This window comes from Musca vetustissima, unplaced genomic scaffold (assembly GCF_032173495.1).
Source record: "Musca vetustissima isolate MV318-11 ecotype Yass unplaced genomic scaffold, APGP_CSIRO_Mvet_v1 utg3405, whole genome shotgun sequence".
NCBI classification, from domain to species: domain Eukaryota; kingdom Metazoa; phylum Arthropoda; class Insecta; order Diptera; family Muscidae; genus Musca; species Musca vetustissima.
Genome location: NW_026879560.1, coordinates 237,818 through 256,137, shown reverse-complemented (window position 1 = coordinate 256,137; position 18,320 = coordinate 237,818). Strand labels below are relative to the sequence as shown.

The following is an 18,320-nucleotide window of genomic DNA, read 5'->3' as shown; positions in this document are numbered from 1 at the left end:
ATTGTCATGTTCAATAGATTTTAAGGGTCAAGAGTTAACCATCAAACATGCTGCTGTATACCAGAAACGTTTTCTCGTCAACATAGGTGTTGATCTCTGTTCGTTCTGTTGTGACTGATAATTTTTTTGATGAAATATATTCTGTACTACTCGAACAATCGATTTGATATAATAAATGCCAATATCAATCGATATTTCCTCACATACTGCTAAAATATTCCGGCCTTCTTCAATAAAGGCTATCGAAATTGAATCGTTCTTTTAGGTTAATTCCAATTTTTTGAGTTTTTATTTCAAATATTTATTTATTTTGAGAATTATTTATTGTTTTCTACTAATTCTAGCAATTTCTGGTGCATTCGGACCTTTATTTTCTATAATAAGGGTTATTTTCTGAATGTAAGGTGTACTGAACACATTTTTGGCATTTTTGATAGATTTTACAGATTGTTTCAAAAAAATTTTATCAGTAAATGATTTTATCGGTGCTTAGTTTACATAATTTATCTAAATTAAAGGGCTTTTTTAAAAAATATTTTAAAAAAATGCAGTCAAGTAAAAAATCACACAATGTTTTAATTATATGGTCACTTCAAAGTCGATGTATTTTCATAAAAACCGTTATTTATGGAAAAATTGCATGAAATAATTTTCCATTTTCACACTAAATCTCTTGAGTGCAGTATATCGAAGTGTTCTGAATTAAAAAATTTTCAAAAATACTTCAAACGAATCGAGGGCTGATCAAAAAACGTTTACCACAGTAAATGTTTTAATTCTGTGACCACCACTGTATATATATATATATAGCCGTTATTGATCTGATAACAAAATGGCTTCTAATAGTCTCATCATATATCCCATCTTTGGGAAAATTATTTAATTAACTCTCCTCTTATCGCATTCTTTTACTTTACCACCCAATTATTAATTTCTCAGGTTATGTTACTTGGAAGTGGATTAATTGGCATCATTCCAAGTAAGGCAAGTTGATATGATTTTCGTATCTATGTCTGATTCTGAAAATGTATTTGTACGCATTCCAAATTCAAAGTATTCTACTGTTGATGACAAAGATGCAAGGATCAAATTTTTATTGACACACGCTCACTCATTCACAATATTTACTGAATTTCGAAAATGTTATCCTCCATGAGTTTCCATGTGAACACAACCATTGGTAGCCTTTGAGGATGACACACTTCTATGCTGGGATAACTGTGACGCAGTGCATGTGTCTGCTGTTTAATGAGTTTACAATATGTCTAAGACTATTAAAATGAATTAAATGTGGGGGAGGGAATTCAGAAAATGAATCCAAGAATCAGAGACGCCAAATTGGAATAAAACCCTAAATATAACGGCCTTTGTATGGGAGGCATGGACCTATATTTATCAATTTTTTATCCACTAAGAAATGTGTATAGGATGGATGTTTCGATCGTAAAGTTCGACCAAAATCGATCGGAATATTTTCATATACGGGCCGATGCCCTGGTATGTATTTGCCCTCAGAAAACGAAATACCAAACTACAGACATTCAGGTTGGGAAATTCGGCAAGAATTTCCAAACATCTTGAAAATGACGTGTGACCTTTATATGGGGCTATGTAGAAATACGGACTTACAAGGACTTCTTTGATGTTGTTAACCGAACAAGTTCCTAGACTGAGTGGCTGGCTATACCTAAAGATTGAATGATATTTATAAATATATATATATATATATATATATTTTATATGAGGGGTACCGTTATATGGGGTCTACACCAAAACACTTAATGTTTTTCGGTTTATACCGCGCTTTTTGTGCTAGGCTATGAACGTTTCGAACTGTCCTCGTATTTATTCGGTGAATATTTCAAGAATAAGTAGATTTTTTAAATATTTAAATTACGGGGTTTTAACCGGATCTCGTATAATTTGCAGACGCCATAAGTCAATGGTCATGGTATTTCTATTTATTTTGTTTTTGTTGTTTTTTTTTCGTTTAATTTTATAATCTCCCTATTTTTCTATGATCCCTAAACCAAAGGTTATTTGGAAAATAATATTTTATTTATATATAATGTACTTACTTGAGAGCATCATGGTTAATCATTCCCAGAGCATTGACAGCAGCATCGCGAACATCGGCCACTTCACAGCGTAACAAGGGTACAACCAATTTGTATAATGCCTGTGGCGAGGCAGTGCCCAATGCTGATTTGTCGCTGCGGTCAGCATTTAGAGAATCGGGCGATGAACTGAAATATGAAGATAAAAAAGAAAATTAAATTTTATTTCAATTTTGTTTTTTCGAATCGTTTGATTTATTTTAATGTTTATATTTCAAACACAATCATATTTTATATTAAATTGCATTCACACAATATAATTTTGAAGAGCAAATGGAAACAATTTGTAATTAAAATTTGAATATTTACACAATTAAGAAATTCCAAAAACAGAAATTGCCGAAGGATAGGAGTGTGTGTAGGTGTGCGGGAGCTGGTAAAAGTAAGAAATGCATTCACATTGTGGAATTGTTTAAATAGTTTAGAAATTAGATAATAAAATAACAACAACAAAAACAAAGAAATATATATGTACATATTTAAAATTTTTTTGGAAACATATTTGTGGCATTTGGATTATGTAAACGTCAAACATCCAACCAAACATCGGACAAAAGAGAGAGAGAGAGAGAGAGAGAGTTAATAAATGAAATTCCGAGGATATCGGATTAACCGACATTACGAATATTCCATTTGAAGAAAAATTAGGGAATGGATTTTTTCAAATATAATAAGAATCCAAATCTATTAATCCGCCATTAATAACTAGCTTCATATTTCTTTATGGATCTGTCATAAATTATTTCCGATCAAATTAAATGCGATTTTATGACAAAATAGAATTTTAAATGTATATAAAAACGTCGTGAAGGTCGACGGGGAAGGACTATTTATAGCGTGCACCATGAGATGGACATTCCACAATATCCAAAAATTGTTTGGTGTACAGAGTGTCATTTCTGGTCACCTTCGCCTCTCATGTGACCTTTTCCAGCAGAATGTTAAAGAGATCACACGGCAAACTGTCACCTTATCTCAATCCTCGTTCGGTATTAAAGGCTCTGAGAGGTCATGTCCAACTTTAACTGCTGACCTTACACCAGTTAAAGTTATGCCTCTGAACGGATAGGGCTGTCGAATGCGACTTTATAGTCGACGAATAGGTAAAATGTGTCGATGGGTCTTTTCCAGGATTTGGCGCAGAGTGAAAATTTAGTCAATGGAGGATTTGCCAGGCCTGAAGTCGCATTGGTATGTCATATAATGTCATTGACCATTGCCTTGGCGATGGAAAGGAGACTTATTAATCTATAGTTGGCACATATCGGCACATATGCTGAGGTTCCAATCGTTGGGCATGCATTCCTCTAGCCAAATAGTACTAATTAGCGGCATCTGAACACCGGTCTTGAAAAGTTCGGCTGTTAATCCATCGGCACCTGTTGCTTTATTACTCTTTATTTAATTAATTGCTACTCTGACCTCATCTTGGCTAGGTGGTATATTGGTTCTGGGGTATCTTCTTTACCGCCACTATTCCAAGTTTCCATCTTCATCTCTACAGGAGGATGTGCCTGCACCAAAGTATACGGTTTGGTACGACACTCCTGATCGTACCATGGGTTTCTTGATGGTGGTTTTTGGTACCCAAGCAATTATTTCAGACTTCCGATGGGGTATCCAATGAATATTTCGAGATATTGCAAACGGAATGACCAAATTTAATCCGAATAGAGCTGTAAGTATTTTTTCGAATTTTGGGACGAAACTTTTAGCGTCCCAAGACTTTTGGGTCACTGTATCCAAAAATTTGATTTGTATCCTTTTCTCTTATCAGGATAATATATAGCACTGCTCGGGTACAGTTTTTTTCGATGATTTATGATGAGTGTGACCATATGGTCATGCTGTCACAGCTCGGGTTAATATACACTTCACCTTATGGTGAAGGGTGGGTGTAATACCTTTCATTTTAAATATTCAGTGGCTCACATTCAGTGTGACCGCTTAGCTGTATTTTATTTTTTAATTGACCTTATTTTAAAACTAAAATTGGAAATGACTTATGCCTTTTTTAAACCTTCCATTGAAGTTATCAAAGCGGCTTAAGTAAATCAACCGACAGAACATAGTTACTACATGTTTTTTTCCAAAAAAAAGAGAAGTTACTTACGTAGACCATAAAATGTTGCAAAGTATAACATGGTAAGGTGGGTAGGATTTATTTTAGTAAGAAATTTATAAATAAGGATAGTAGTGATACCGTGGGGCACCAGACTGTGAACGGTCACGCTGCCCGACCGTTTGCCAACCTGCTTTCCAAAATTACCCAGAATCGATAGCCCAACGTTTGGTATCCGAAGATTTTGGTGGCCATTGTGCGCTGGAACCTCATTTTGTAACCATTCTTGGGTGGCGCGTGCTGAGTGCGATGGTGCTGAGTACTGTTGGAATGTCCAAGGTCGGCGGCCAAAATGTTTACGTGCTCAAGGCTTTAGGCTTTAATACTTCGGCACTTCTTCTGATGCCACGGCCGGCGCTTGAGTTCTGATGGCCACCGAAGGTGCACATATTCAGCTGCCCTGTTTGGCAAGTAAACACGATCATTTTGTTTGTTTACAAACAGCTGGACAACGAATGTTTTCTCATCGGAGAAAACCAAATTCGGCAGTTCACCACTTTCGGCCAAGCGAAGCAACTACTTAGCTCTTTTGAGTATATTTTCTTTCTGTTGCGGTGTAAGTTCTTGCACTTTTTGGAATTTCAATGGTTTTACCCCGAACTGATTTTTCAATGTTTACCGAAAGGAATAATGCGATATGTTCAGCTCAAGAGCCATTTTTCGGAAACTGTGATGTGGGTTTCGATCAAGTCGCTTCTTTACTTTTCGAATCATTTTTGCTGATATTGATGTTTTCTTGCGTCCACTTCCTTGACGTCGGAATCACGGTAACAAGCGATGGAGTGTTCTAACGATAGCCACTTGTGGTTTTCCAGCCAAATATAAAGAAATCACACTATGACGCTTGAATTTCATCACGAATAACTTTTTTCTGGAAAATTCTCACCAAAATGCTTTTGTACGCTTGTAAACAATATAATGAGCTGTCAATGGAATAATTTTAACAGCTGTCGGAAGAGTGGCTTAGAAATGACAGCAGTCTGAAGTTGGTTGGAGTTTTTTCATCTCATCCTGTATATAGTTACTTTTGAGAATATGCATAGAATTACCATCTGAGTCGATTTATGTATGCCGTTCGTGCATCTTGGTCGATATATCTTATTTTCATAACTAAGAGTATAGAAACTTATTAAAAGAGGTAAAAGTCGGACAAATATATTATACATTTATCCTGACATTTATATACTACTAGCCGAACCCGTGGCGCTTCGCTGCCCCTACTACAGTGATTCACATAGGATAGTTCAAAAAGAAAACTTTTTCATTTAGTTTAAAAATCTACTATTTGATGGTATTTGACCCTACTGCAACATGGGGTTGGAAATGGTTAAATATGTATGTCTGCCGTTATGTCTGTATCCTCAGCTGTTTCCCTTATGGTTGGCATGCCTCCCCTCTCTCTCTCTCTCTCTCTCTCTCTGAATAATATAGCATAGATCCCTGCTGTATAATCCTAGTTAAGTTTGAATTTAAAGAATGCATTACCGAACTTAATAATCCATTGACCTTATCTTACCTATCTCACTTCAATGCGATGACATGACTGACTGCGAATTTTTTGTTCAGTCTATTCAGCGTTTTTTTGTCTATTTCATATGTATAAATAGATGTAATGCAATGGAGAGTACATTACGCCATTGTACCACGCCAATTTTTATAGGGATGATGCGTATTTGTATAGAAGATAGTCAGAGAAATTTTGAAGAGGAAATGTGTAACCCTTCTTAAGATATAAGAATAGAATAGGTACATTATGTGATATGTGTGATTACTTTTGATGCTATCCACGCATCCACGCTGAATTTTAGAATTTTATCTAGCCTATGTTACTTCTATCGGATAGCATGAGGTACTGTAAAAATATCAGTAAAATCTGTTTAGCAGGTTTTGACTCTTCAAACAAAACTTTGATAGATTTTGAAGACGATATATGTAACCGTTCATTTTTGAAGATATACCCATATATACATGTTCAGAAATTTTGAAGGTATGTTCACTATTGATGATATAACTCTTCATCCACGCGGAATTTTTAAAGTTTATCTAGCCTATTTTACTTTCAGGGCATGTCATGACATACTGTGTAAATCTCATTAGTATCTGTAACATACATATCGGTAACATACATACAAAAATGTTTTTCTATTATATATGGGCAATATTGCCAATTTTTTAATATTCCATTTTCAAAAAATCAGCTTTTTTGTTATTGTGGCACATCAATGTGGCATTGTACACATATAGAGAAAAATGTTCTGACTCCGAAACCGTTCGCAATCAAATTTTTGATTGATGCGCGCAAAAGTTGTCGAGGTTTAAAAATTAATTCAAAAATATCTACATTGATATATTGGATTCTCACTGGATATTAGAACTACATGCAAACAGCTAAAGTCCATGTTTGTTGTGCTTATTGATCCGAAGATGTAATTGTGCCTTACATCTTCGAAAAAGACAATAGAACGAATTTCAGCGCCTATTCGGAACATATATTGCTGTTATTGAAGAATAGATGTGGTTGGAGAGATGTGGTTTCAACAACATGGTGCCACATGCACACCATTCGAGCGAATATGGCTTTATTGCATGCAAGACACATTTCCTGGCTGCATAAAAATCTTTGGAGCATCTCTCGTATATATCCAAAGAAGGAAGTCGTTCGGGCTCGACTACATGATACCCTTAGACGACCTTTCCTTATTTGTTTTACACTATGCACTTTTCATAAAAACCATGCTTTCACTTCAAAAACAAACAAAACACACAAAAAAAAATCGAATCTCCCACAAGTTCAAAGAAGCTTTGCTGCATAAACTACTCGTTTTTCGCACTTTATGTAAGCAATTAAATAGCTTAGGATTTTCAGGCAAAATTTAAAGTTGTGGAAAATTTGCAGAACATAACACAAACAAACAAATATGGTAATCATAAGTACATATGCTAAACTCAACTCGTTTATATTTAAATGGTAACTTGTGGCTTCTTTTGTGGAAGCATTAATGTAAACTCAGAAAACGAAAAGAATGGGAAGCGAAATAAAAAAACAACACCTACTATTCTTTCGAATACACTAACTTAACTACTTGGCCAATAAACTAATGGTTCTGGCAAACAAACAACCCATAAGGTTGGTCATTTAAAATAAAATAAAAAAAAACTAATTGGCATTTTCAGGGAGGTTTTCCAAGCAAATCCCCAATCAAAAATCTCAAAATCCCCTCCATGCACACACACACAGCCAAACACACCATACTGCCAATAGAACTGTGCACTGTGGGGGATTTATTTCCAATACAAACTAAATTTGCATACATACATAATATGTACATATGCAGTGTTCACACGCAAGCAATTCATACGTCCTTAGTATTCAAAAAAAAATTGGAAAAAAAAATAAAATAACAAAAACAACAACACAAAATAAAATTATCTTAAAAAAAATTGTTTACCCCAAACGTTTCTGTCGCGCCTCTTTACGCCCATACGACAGGGGTAGCGTAAAACGTGTCACAATTCCTTCCGGTCCAAAGACATTTGACGGTATATTGTCCAAAGAATCGGATAGTGAACGTGAATCCGATTGATCTTGTAAACTAAAACACAAAGAAATCAATTTAACAAAATCTGTTCGTAAAACAAAAATTACAAAAATAATGAAAACATCCACAAAAAAAAACAACAACAAAATGAGAAACAATTGATGACGGAAAAAACTACTTCTTTTGGGACTGACATGGGCGATCGTATGTAATGTTAGACTGACTGTGATCTAAACTAAAACAGGTGATCCGTAATGTGTGAAACCCAAAAAAAAAATAATGATGGGATGTAACATGCGAGGTATAACGAATGTAGATCATGCCGCTTTGCTTAGTCAAATGTCTAACAAATTATACAAATTAATTAAATATAAGTACAAAATATCGCGTAAATTCTATCGGACCGAACTTTTTGAAACCCACCACTAATATTCAGGTTCTTTGCAAATTGTGCTCTTTTTTTCAACCGAATTTGCTGTAATTTCATATTTGGGGTTCTCCTCTTGGTATATAGCAGCAAATATTTTTATCAGCCATTATCTATGATAGTTTGGGTCCATGTTTCATTGAATGCCAAATTTTCCTGCCACAAAAATATCAACATTGGACTGAGTTTTCATATAGACATTACTAATTAATTATGCAAATAAAAAATCGAATACGTACAGGAGGTGCCGTTGCCGTTGCAACAATATTGCTTATTGTTGGCTTGAATATTATTTGCTACTCAATGAAAACCCAAAATACCTAATTAAAACCACTTTGTAGGGAATTTGTTTGGAAATTACTCCTAGGACCATAGCAATGCCTAAAATGGACCGGAATCTCTATATATGAGGCAATTACAAAGCATTCGGCGAAGAATTTATCATACCCACCAAAAACCCGCATGTCCAATTACAGCCACAATGGTTATAAAATTCGCCTAGGACCATTTAATTACCTGAAATTTGGAGCTATAGCAAAATGTGGACCGATATATCTTTTTTTATGATGAAGAGTATAGAAATTTATTGAAAGTTGTAATAGTCGGACATTTATAGTATAAATTAAACCTGATATATGTAGGCCATTTTATAGATATTTTAATAGGTTTGCAGTATTATAGAAGTCGATCAATTTTCATCATTTTAATACCCTACAACTTATGGTAGTACCCCCAACGTTTTTCATTTGAATTGACTGTAATTTGATACCTCTCCCACGTAATACTTTTACCAAACCTTAAATATATGATAGGACCGAAGATAGGACATCGGTCCATAAAAATTCTAGCATACATGTCTATAGAGCAACTTCTTCTGGTACCTCTCCAAATTTAGCTCAGCGTCATTTTTATACCCTTCAACATAGGGTATATTAATTTTGTCATACCTTTTGTAACTCATCGAAATATTCATTTCCGACCCTATAAAGTATATATATGCCTGATCAGGGTAAAATTCTAAGACGATCTAGTCATGTCCGTCCGTCCACAAAAATTGAAGCATAGCTCCCCCACAAAAATTCTAGCATACATGTCTTTAGAGCAACTTCTTCTGGTACCTCTCCAAAATTAGCTCAGCGTCATTTTTATACCCTCCACCATAGGGTACATTAATTTTGTCATACCTTTTGCAACTCATCGAAATATTCATTTCCGACCCTATAAAGTATATATATATATATTTCTGATCAGGGTAAAATTCTAAGACAATCTAGCCATGTCCGTCCGTCCATCCGTCTGTTGTCCTCTGAAGGAATTGAGAGAGAGATCGCCAAAATTTGGCATAGAGTCTTTTGGGGCTATATCGGTTCACGTTTGAGACATAGCCCCCATATAATGGGGGATCTGCCTAAACGGGGAGCTGAAATTTGGTGGGGGATGAAATTTGGTACATTGGGTTCTTTTTGGGTACCAAATGCCTCCACTAAAAGTTATAAATATCGGTCCAAATTTGGTACAATGGGTTCTTATTGGGTACCAAATTTCTTCAGTAAAAATTATAAATATAGGCCCATTAGCCCTCATATAAAACACCCTCAATTTTTGTAGTCGCATATGGTTACAAATCGTCATACCAAAAATTATTAATATTCGCCCCTTTTTAGGGATAGTCCCCATATAACCCCCTTAATATATTAAAATAGTTAGCTGGTTAGTGAAATAGTCAGTTTTTACCCTACGAAGTATTGAATTCTAAGACGATTTATCCATCGGATGTAATCATTTTTTCTAAGGAAATCGTGATAAAAAAAACTCGAACCTGACGATAATGAAATATATCGGCCAGCATTTAGGCATCTCCCCTATTTAATTATACCTCCATATTGGATTCGAAATTGACATATATCGGCCATTAATTAGACATAGCCCTCATTTAATTATAATCCCAAATATTCGATAAGTCCTACACTATGTAATCTAAATTGCAGTAGTTTGAGGATTCTATATTCTACCATGCGTTATTAGTATCAGTCCATGCTTTGGGGTTTTTATTAAAAATTTACATAAATCGGTTTGTAGAATTATCGGTATTGGTCCACTTGTTGGTATGTTCCCTATATTTTCATTTCAAGTATCAGTCAGTACACCTATGGTGGAGGGTATCCAAAGTTCGGCCCGGCCGAACTTAACACTTTTTCACTTGTTCTTTCAAACCTTAATCAAGTTTGAAAGTGGGATCCATCTGGTACCTCCCATACAAAATGGTCAACATTTTGTTGAAAATTAATTTTGTAAAATCAATTCAACGGATTATCCGATTTGAACCAAACTTTTCACAACGTAATATTTTTACCAAGACTGTACATTATTGTAAAGTGGGACTTATCGGCGCATTCCTTTCAGTACCTCTCCCACAAAGAATGCAATTTTACAATTTTTATAAATCCATCTTGGCTAGATAAAGTCCGAAGATGGGACCCATTGGCCCACTCCTTCTTGTACCTCCCCCACAAAATGTCAATATTGTGAAAATTTTGTAATAGAATATCAAACGTATGGAAAGTACAATTTCATCCAAACTTTGCACACCTTAATATTTTTACTTTCGCTAGATAAAATCCGAAAATGGAACCCATCGGTCCACTCCTTCTTGTACATCCCCCACAAAATGTCAAAATGTTGAAAAATTTTGTTAATTCAATTCAAAGTGTATTCATTTTGAAAATTTTGTTAATTGAATATCAAAAGAATGGAATGTCCGATTTAACCTAAACATTACACATCGTAATATTTTTACCTTGGCTAAATCAAGTCCTAAGGTGGGACAAATCGGTACACTCTTTCTCGTACCTCCCCCACAAAATGTAAAATTTTTGAAAAATTTGTTAATTGAATATCAAACGAATAGATTGTCCTACTTGTTCCAAACCTTGTAAATCGCAACACTTGTACCAAAACTGGATCATGTCCAAAGATGGGACCCATCGGTCCCCACAAAAATTCAAGCACATATTTATATAGAGCAACCTCTTCTGGTACCTCTCCACAGATGCTCAACTATTTGATAAACATATTTACCTCATAAAAGGCAAATAATAAAACTAGTGTGTAGTAATTCCGCAGACACCCGCAAACTATAGACTGGTGTTATACGGTTGCCCATATTCGGCGGACCCATGTTTTTTTTTTTAATTGCTCGTCATCTTCGGCCATTTCGATGACTCTTTGGGCCCATTCCAATCGACGAGGCTTGTCCGCAGGCAACATTCTTTGCGTCAATTGAATTGTGTACGGGAACAAATGCAAATCAATGTGAATAATCCGTTGTAAAGTGGACCGAGCCATGCCCAACTGCTGAGAACGGCGTTTTTGGGATGTTCTTGGGGACCTCTCAACACTGGCTCGTACGGCAGCGATATTCTCGGCCGATCGCCTTGGTCGACTTTTATATGGCCTCTTCGGATTAGAAAGAGCCTTACCAGTCGAAAATTTTTCGTATAAACGCTTAATGGTTTTCTTAGAAGGCGTACTTCTCACATTTTTTAATGTTTTAAAAGCACGTTGAGTTTTCACAATTGACTTCTTCAGTTGAATGTAAATTTCAACTATTTCAGAGCGCTCGCGTGGCGTGTATAGGTTCATGGTAAAAATCTGCTTGGACTGACGCTTCAAACGCGGTATGTCATTAAGCGATGTGACATCTCTGTCAAAAGTTATGGCGTTGCCAGATGGGTCCGTCGAATATGGGCAACCCTGTACATATGTCGGCAACATCGACGAATTAGCCTTCATACAATGGTACCTCTCAATTTTCTGCATTTTGGGGAGTTTGGTCATGTTTGGTCATGGAATTTGCTGTAATTTGGTATTATAGTCCCACTGGGTGACAAATCTTTTGAATTTAGGATTCTCATTGGGCCTGTAAAATATTATATTTATTATTCCCCTTTTTAGGGTAAACCGAAACTTTGTTCTGTGTTGTTTTGTTCGACCTTTTGATTCTTATATAATAAAACAATATATTTTTTCGAGCTTGAGGTCTTTTTTATTTTTCAGGATCAATATTTCGCAATTGTTTTAAATTGCATCTTCAGGATAATCTACAAACAATTTTGAAATTAATGACATTAATTATACAGAATGAAGTGACAAAATCGCTTACAAATAAACTAGTGTCAAGTTTACTTAAAACTATGATAGACTTCACTATCGTCGTCGGATGTAAATATTGCACTGAGTTTATTTTAGTTTATTGCACGATCTCTCTTTCTGTGTAAGGTGTCTGTAACAGTAAACTGCGTTGTCTGTGTCGCTCTTAAAATTAATTCTCTTCTAAAATTTCGGTGTTTTTCGGGAGTTTTGGCACATTTTTCCGCTGAATTGGCTTTATTTTGTTTTTTTGGGTTCTCATTGGTACATTTTCGTACCAATAGTTTTTTTTTTTAACATTGGCCCAAGTTACAGGATCACCCTATATAATGATACGTTTACACATGGATTTTCTGGAATTAGGGTTCGTTTTATTTTCAATAGATGTGACTTTAATTACATATTTTGGTTTTTCGTTATGTAGCTAGTATTCTTACCAACAATTATCTACATTAATCCCATTTTAAGGGTAGCACGGTACCTCTCCCAAATTTCGATATTTTGGCCAGTTTTTTTTTTCCAAATTGGCTTGAATTTTATATTTTTGCTCAGGGGTTTTTAACCAAATTGGCTGAAATTGTATATTTTGGAATTGTACCAAAAAATATAAAATCATATCACAAAAAATATAAAAAAATATCTCAAATATCTCAAGATTCGGGGTAGCCCCGCTCTAACGATATCCGCCAATATACGGGTTTTTACAAATTTTAACTCGTTTTTTATTTAGTGTAAAATCTTCCTGGTCCAAGTTTTTGTATAGCCTCACATGGTATAGTGTTTAAAAAGTTCGGTCCAGTCAACCTTACCCCTCTTTTTATGCCCTCCACCATAGTATGGATGCCCTCCACCACAGAAAATTTATGTTCGCAGCAGCGAATTTTTCCATTTTGTACTACCGGCCCCCCCCGAAATGAAATCCTGAGTACGTTGCTGGTATGGAGGGTATATTAGTTTTGTTTTTCCGTTTGTAACGCATCGATAATCATTTCCGACCCTATAAAGTATATATATTCTTGATCAGCGTAAAATTCTATGACGATATAGCCATGTCCGTCTGTCTGTTGTAATCACTTTAGCGTCTAAACGAATTGAGATAGATCGCCAAAATTTTGCATAGAGTCGTCTTTTGTCTGCAGGCAGGTCAAGTTCGAAGATCCACGTTTAGGCATAGTTCCCATACCAAAAATTGGGGGTACCCTCAATTTTTGGTATTTTGAGGTTCTTGAGCGCGTTTTTCAACCGAATTCGCTGAAATTTGGTACATTGAGTTCTTATAGGGTACCAAATTTCCGCACTAAAAATTATAAATATAGGCAAATTTTTCGGGTAGCCCCCATACAAGGGTACCCCCAATTTTCGGTATTTTAGTGTTTTTTAGCGCGGTTTTCAACCGAATCCGCTGAAATTTGGTACATTGGGTTTTTATTGGGTACCAAATTTGCTCACTAAAAATTATAAATATAGGTCCACTTTTGCTGGTAGCCCCCGTATAAGGGTACCTCCCAACTTGCAGTGTTTGGTGGGTTTTGACCGGATTTTTTCACCGAATTGGCTGTAATTTAGTGATTTGAGTTCTTATTGGGTAGCAAATCTCCCCACAAAGAATTATAAATATAGGTAATTTTTTTCGGGTAGGCCCCATATAAAGTTACCCCAAATTTTGATATTTTGAGGTTCTTGAGCGCGTTTTTAACCGAATTCGCTAAAAATTGGTATTTTGTAGTCGTATATAGTACCAAATCTCCCCACCAAAAATTATTAATATTCACCCCTTTTTAGGGGTAGTCTCCATATAACCCCCTTTTTCTACCCTTCACCACACTGTGGTACAGGGTATTATGTCTTTCTGCATATGTTTGTAACCGGCAACAATAATCGAGATAGACCCATGGTTCCTTTTGAGAATATGCATAGAATCACTTTCTGAGTCGATTTATGCACGTCCGTCCGTCTGTCCATGTTAAATTGTAAACAAAGTACATGTCGCATTTATGATCCGAATTGGATGAAATTTGGCACAGCTCATTTGTTTGGCCCAAGGACGAACCCTATTGAAATTGGGAAAAATGGGTTCAGATTTAGATATAACTCCCATATATATTTTCGTCCGATTTAAGGTAAATGGGGTACCAAAGCCCCTATATATCTTTCGATTTGCACGAAATTTGGTATAACCTACTGAATTAGGTCTAGAATGACTTGTGCTAAGTTTCGCGAAAATCGGTTCAGATTTAGATACGGCTCCCATATATTGTTTCGCCCGATTTAAGTTAAATGGTGCACCAATGTCCCTATATATCTTTCGATTTGCACGAAATTCGGTATAGCCTACTGAATTAGGTCTACAATGATGTGTGTTAAGTTTCCTGAAAATCGGTTCAGATTTAGATATAGCTCCCATATATAGTTTCGCCCGATTTAAGGTAAATGGTGCACCAAAGTCTCTAAATAGCTTTCGATTTGCACGAAATTTGGTACAGCGTACTGAATTAAGCCTAGAATGATGTGTGCTAAGTTTCGTGAAAATCGGTTGAGATTTACATATAGCTCCCATATATAGTGTCGCCCGATTTTCCACTAAAGTCCCTGGAAATCTTTTGATTTGCACGAATTTTGGCACAGCGTAATGAATAAGGTCTATAATGATGTGTGCTACGTTTCGTGAAAATCACTTCAGATTTAGATATAGCGTGTGCTAAGTTTCGTGAAAATCGGATCTGATTTAGATATAGCTTCCATATATAGTTTCGCCCGATTTTAGGTAAATGGTGCTCCAAAGTCTCTGAAAAACATTCGATTTGGAAGAATTTTGGCATAGCTTATTGAATTAAGTGTAGAATGATGTGTACACCTCCTATATATATCTTCGTTCGATTTTAAGTAAATTGTGCACTAAAGATCCACAGCTAGGCCGATTGACACAACGTACTGAAATTAATATAAATTAATCTCTGCCAAGTGTGCTTCATATCGGTTCAGATATAGATATATCTTAGCTTCCATATATAATTTCGACTTATTTATTGAGATTAAATTTTAAACAGTGCAGCATACCGAATAGCGTGTGTCAAGTTTGCTTTAAATCGATTTACACAAATCTGTCCCACTGTGCGCAAACGACTCTAAACTTGCCCAAACGAAATGAAATTTAGCATTGGTTCCAGAAAGACATAAAAATCACATTTTAATTTCGTTCTATTTCATGTCAAAATTCCTTCAAAAAGGCGACGTCTTTTCGGATGGATATGTAGAATATACCCAAAGTGGTGAAGGGTATCATATAGTCGGCCCAGTCCGACTTTACTACTTTCCTTACTGGTTTTATATTAAAATAGTTATTTGATTTGTTACGTGTGTGGATAGGTAGTCAATTTTTACCCTACAAAGACTATTTAGCCATTTGTTGTTAGCATTCTACCTTCTAAAGATATTGTCATAAAAACTCAAACATGACGATAATGAAATATATCGGCAGACATTTAGGCATCTCCTCAATATAGTAATACCACATGAAGGAAAGAATTGAGATAAACAATTAAAATATTGGGTTCAAAATTGGCATATACCGGTCATTATTTAGGCATAGCCCTCATATAATGGCATCCCCAAATATTCACTATTTCCTAAACTATGTAATCAATATTGGTCCCCCTTTAGTCGTAGCCTCATATAACTTTGTAATCTAAATTACAGTAGTTTGAGGATTTTATACTCTACCATGCATTGTCAGTATCAGTCCACTTTTTGGATCTTACAGATTTTAGGAAAAATCCCTATTAAAAATTGTTGAAGTTTGTATTTGGTGTACATAATGGTTTACATATCGGTATATGCCCACTTGAAGAATTATCGGTATATGCCCACTTTTTGGTATGTTCCCTATATTTTCATTGCATGTATCTGTTAGCATAGCTGTGGTGGAGGGTATCCAAAGTTCGGCTCGGCCGAACTTAACGCTTTTTCACTTGTTTTTACTTGTTAGTTATTATCTAAAGGTACCAGAGACAGATAAAAATGTTGCAACACATTAAAATTTCTGAAAACGGGGAAAGCCAATTAAAATATAAAAAAAGACAATCATCTCAGCTCATGTTGCAAATTACAAGAAACAAACAAAAAAAAGAACTTCAATAATAAATGTGACACACACAGAACTTATTTCTTGAATAAATGTTCAGGGTGAGTGAAATTTGTTTTAACTTTATATGTTTGACAGATATGGCTTTTACTTTATGCTCACACACACACAAACACATACATTCAAACACACACACCTAATTAACTTTTAACTTGTTTTTACATATAATTCACATTATCTGATTACAAGCTCGCTAAGCAGGCACATTAATGTTTCCCGATGTTTAAGAAAGTTAAATTCTTTAAAAACCTAATTTAACGAAAAAAAGGAAAAAAAAATACAAATAAAGAAAAACCATAGCGTATTTGTAATCACTGTACTGTAAATAATCCTTATGCTCGTATCCTGCTTAATGGGTATTTGGAAATGCGCATTTGCCGGAGGGATGTAGCCATGAACGAACCCACAATAAAACAAACGTGTAGCCATAAAAACAGACACGATTTGTCATTTAAGTTGTTCACGACGTCGAACATTTTCAAAGCATCGTCAAAGTAATGCCTTTGAAATGCTTTGGAGGCAAGTGTTAATGGAGAAAAACAATGACAACAACGAGACAGACAGCAGATACACATGGTTGCTCATAAAATACAAAAAAATAAAAACATCAAAATAAAGGATAAACAAATGAGTTACACATCTGTAAAAACCATACACACTCACATATTAGCATTTCATTGATTTGAACCCACCACAGAGACGACTAAGAAATAAATAAATGGAATTAGCTACAGGTTCGCGAATCTGAGGGTATTTTTTGGGGGGGAAATTTTAATTTAAATAAAATGAATTATTCGTCTTTTGTGTAAAATATTGTGTACATGAGAACCTTAAAGGACAAATTTACTGTAGGTCAAGTTTTTGAATTATGACGAGAGGTTTTTGAATACCCACAGTCTTATGGCGTATGAAAGTATATGGCAATACAGTAGACCACGGATATAAGCACATCTTATATAAGAAAAATACGGACATAAGAAAAGGTTACACCCATATAAGAATGCGGTTTATTATATAAAATACATTCATATAAGAAAAACCCGCTTATAAGAACAAATTTCTCGATTTTTTTTTTTTGGATGTTCTTATATCCGTGGTCTACTGTATTGGCAATTTTTTAATATTCCATTTTCAAAAAATTTGCTTTTTATACCCTCCACCATAGTATGAAGGGTATATTAACTTTGTCATTCCGTTTGTAACTCATCGAAATATTCATTTCCGATCCTTCAAAGAATATATATATATATATGATCAGGGTAAAATTCTAAGACGATCTAGCCATGTCCGTCCGTCTGTCTGTTGTAATCACGCTATCTTCTGAAGGAATTGAGATAGGGTGCTGAAATTTTGCCCAAATTTAGTACAATTGGTTCTTATTGGGTACCAAATTCCTCCACTAAAAATTATAAATATAGGTCCATTTGTTCGGGTAGCCCCCATATAAAGGGCTCCCCCAATTTTCGGTATTTTGGGGTTCTTGAGGGCGTTTTTCAACCGTGTTCGCTGAAATTTGGTACATTGGGGTTTTTTGCATACCAAATGTCTCCACTACAAATTACAAATATCGCTCCACTTTTACGGGTAGCCTCCATATAACGATACCCCCAATTTACGACATTTTGGGGGTATTATTAAGCGCATTTTTAAACCGAATTCGCTGAAATTTGGTACAATGGGTTATTATTGGTTACCAAATTTCTTCAATAAAAAATATAAATATATGCCCATTTTTTCGTGTAGCTCCCATATAAGGCACCCACAATTTTCGGTATTTTGGGGTTCTTGAGCGCGTTTTTCAACCGAATTCGTTGTAATTTGGTAT

The 18,320-nt window shown here is 35.3% G+C and overlaps 1 protein-coding gene across 1 annotated transcript in view; it reads right to left on the bottom strand.

The window, feature by feature from the left end:
- The window catches only part of LOC133324489 (protein furry), a 53,083-nt gene that overhangs the window by 15,299 nt on the left and 19,464 nt on the right, over positions 1 to 18,320 (bottom strand). The window contains exon 9 of the mRNA XM_061533322.1: positions 2,079 to 2,246. Within this exon, the coding sequence (XP_061389306.1) occupies positions 2,079 to 2,246 (168 nt within the window). The remainder of the gene's footprint in view (positions 1 to 2,078; positions 2,247 to 18,320) is intronic.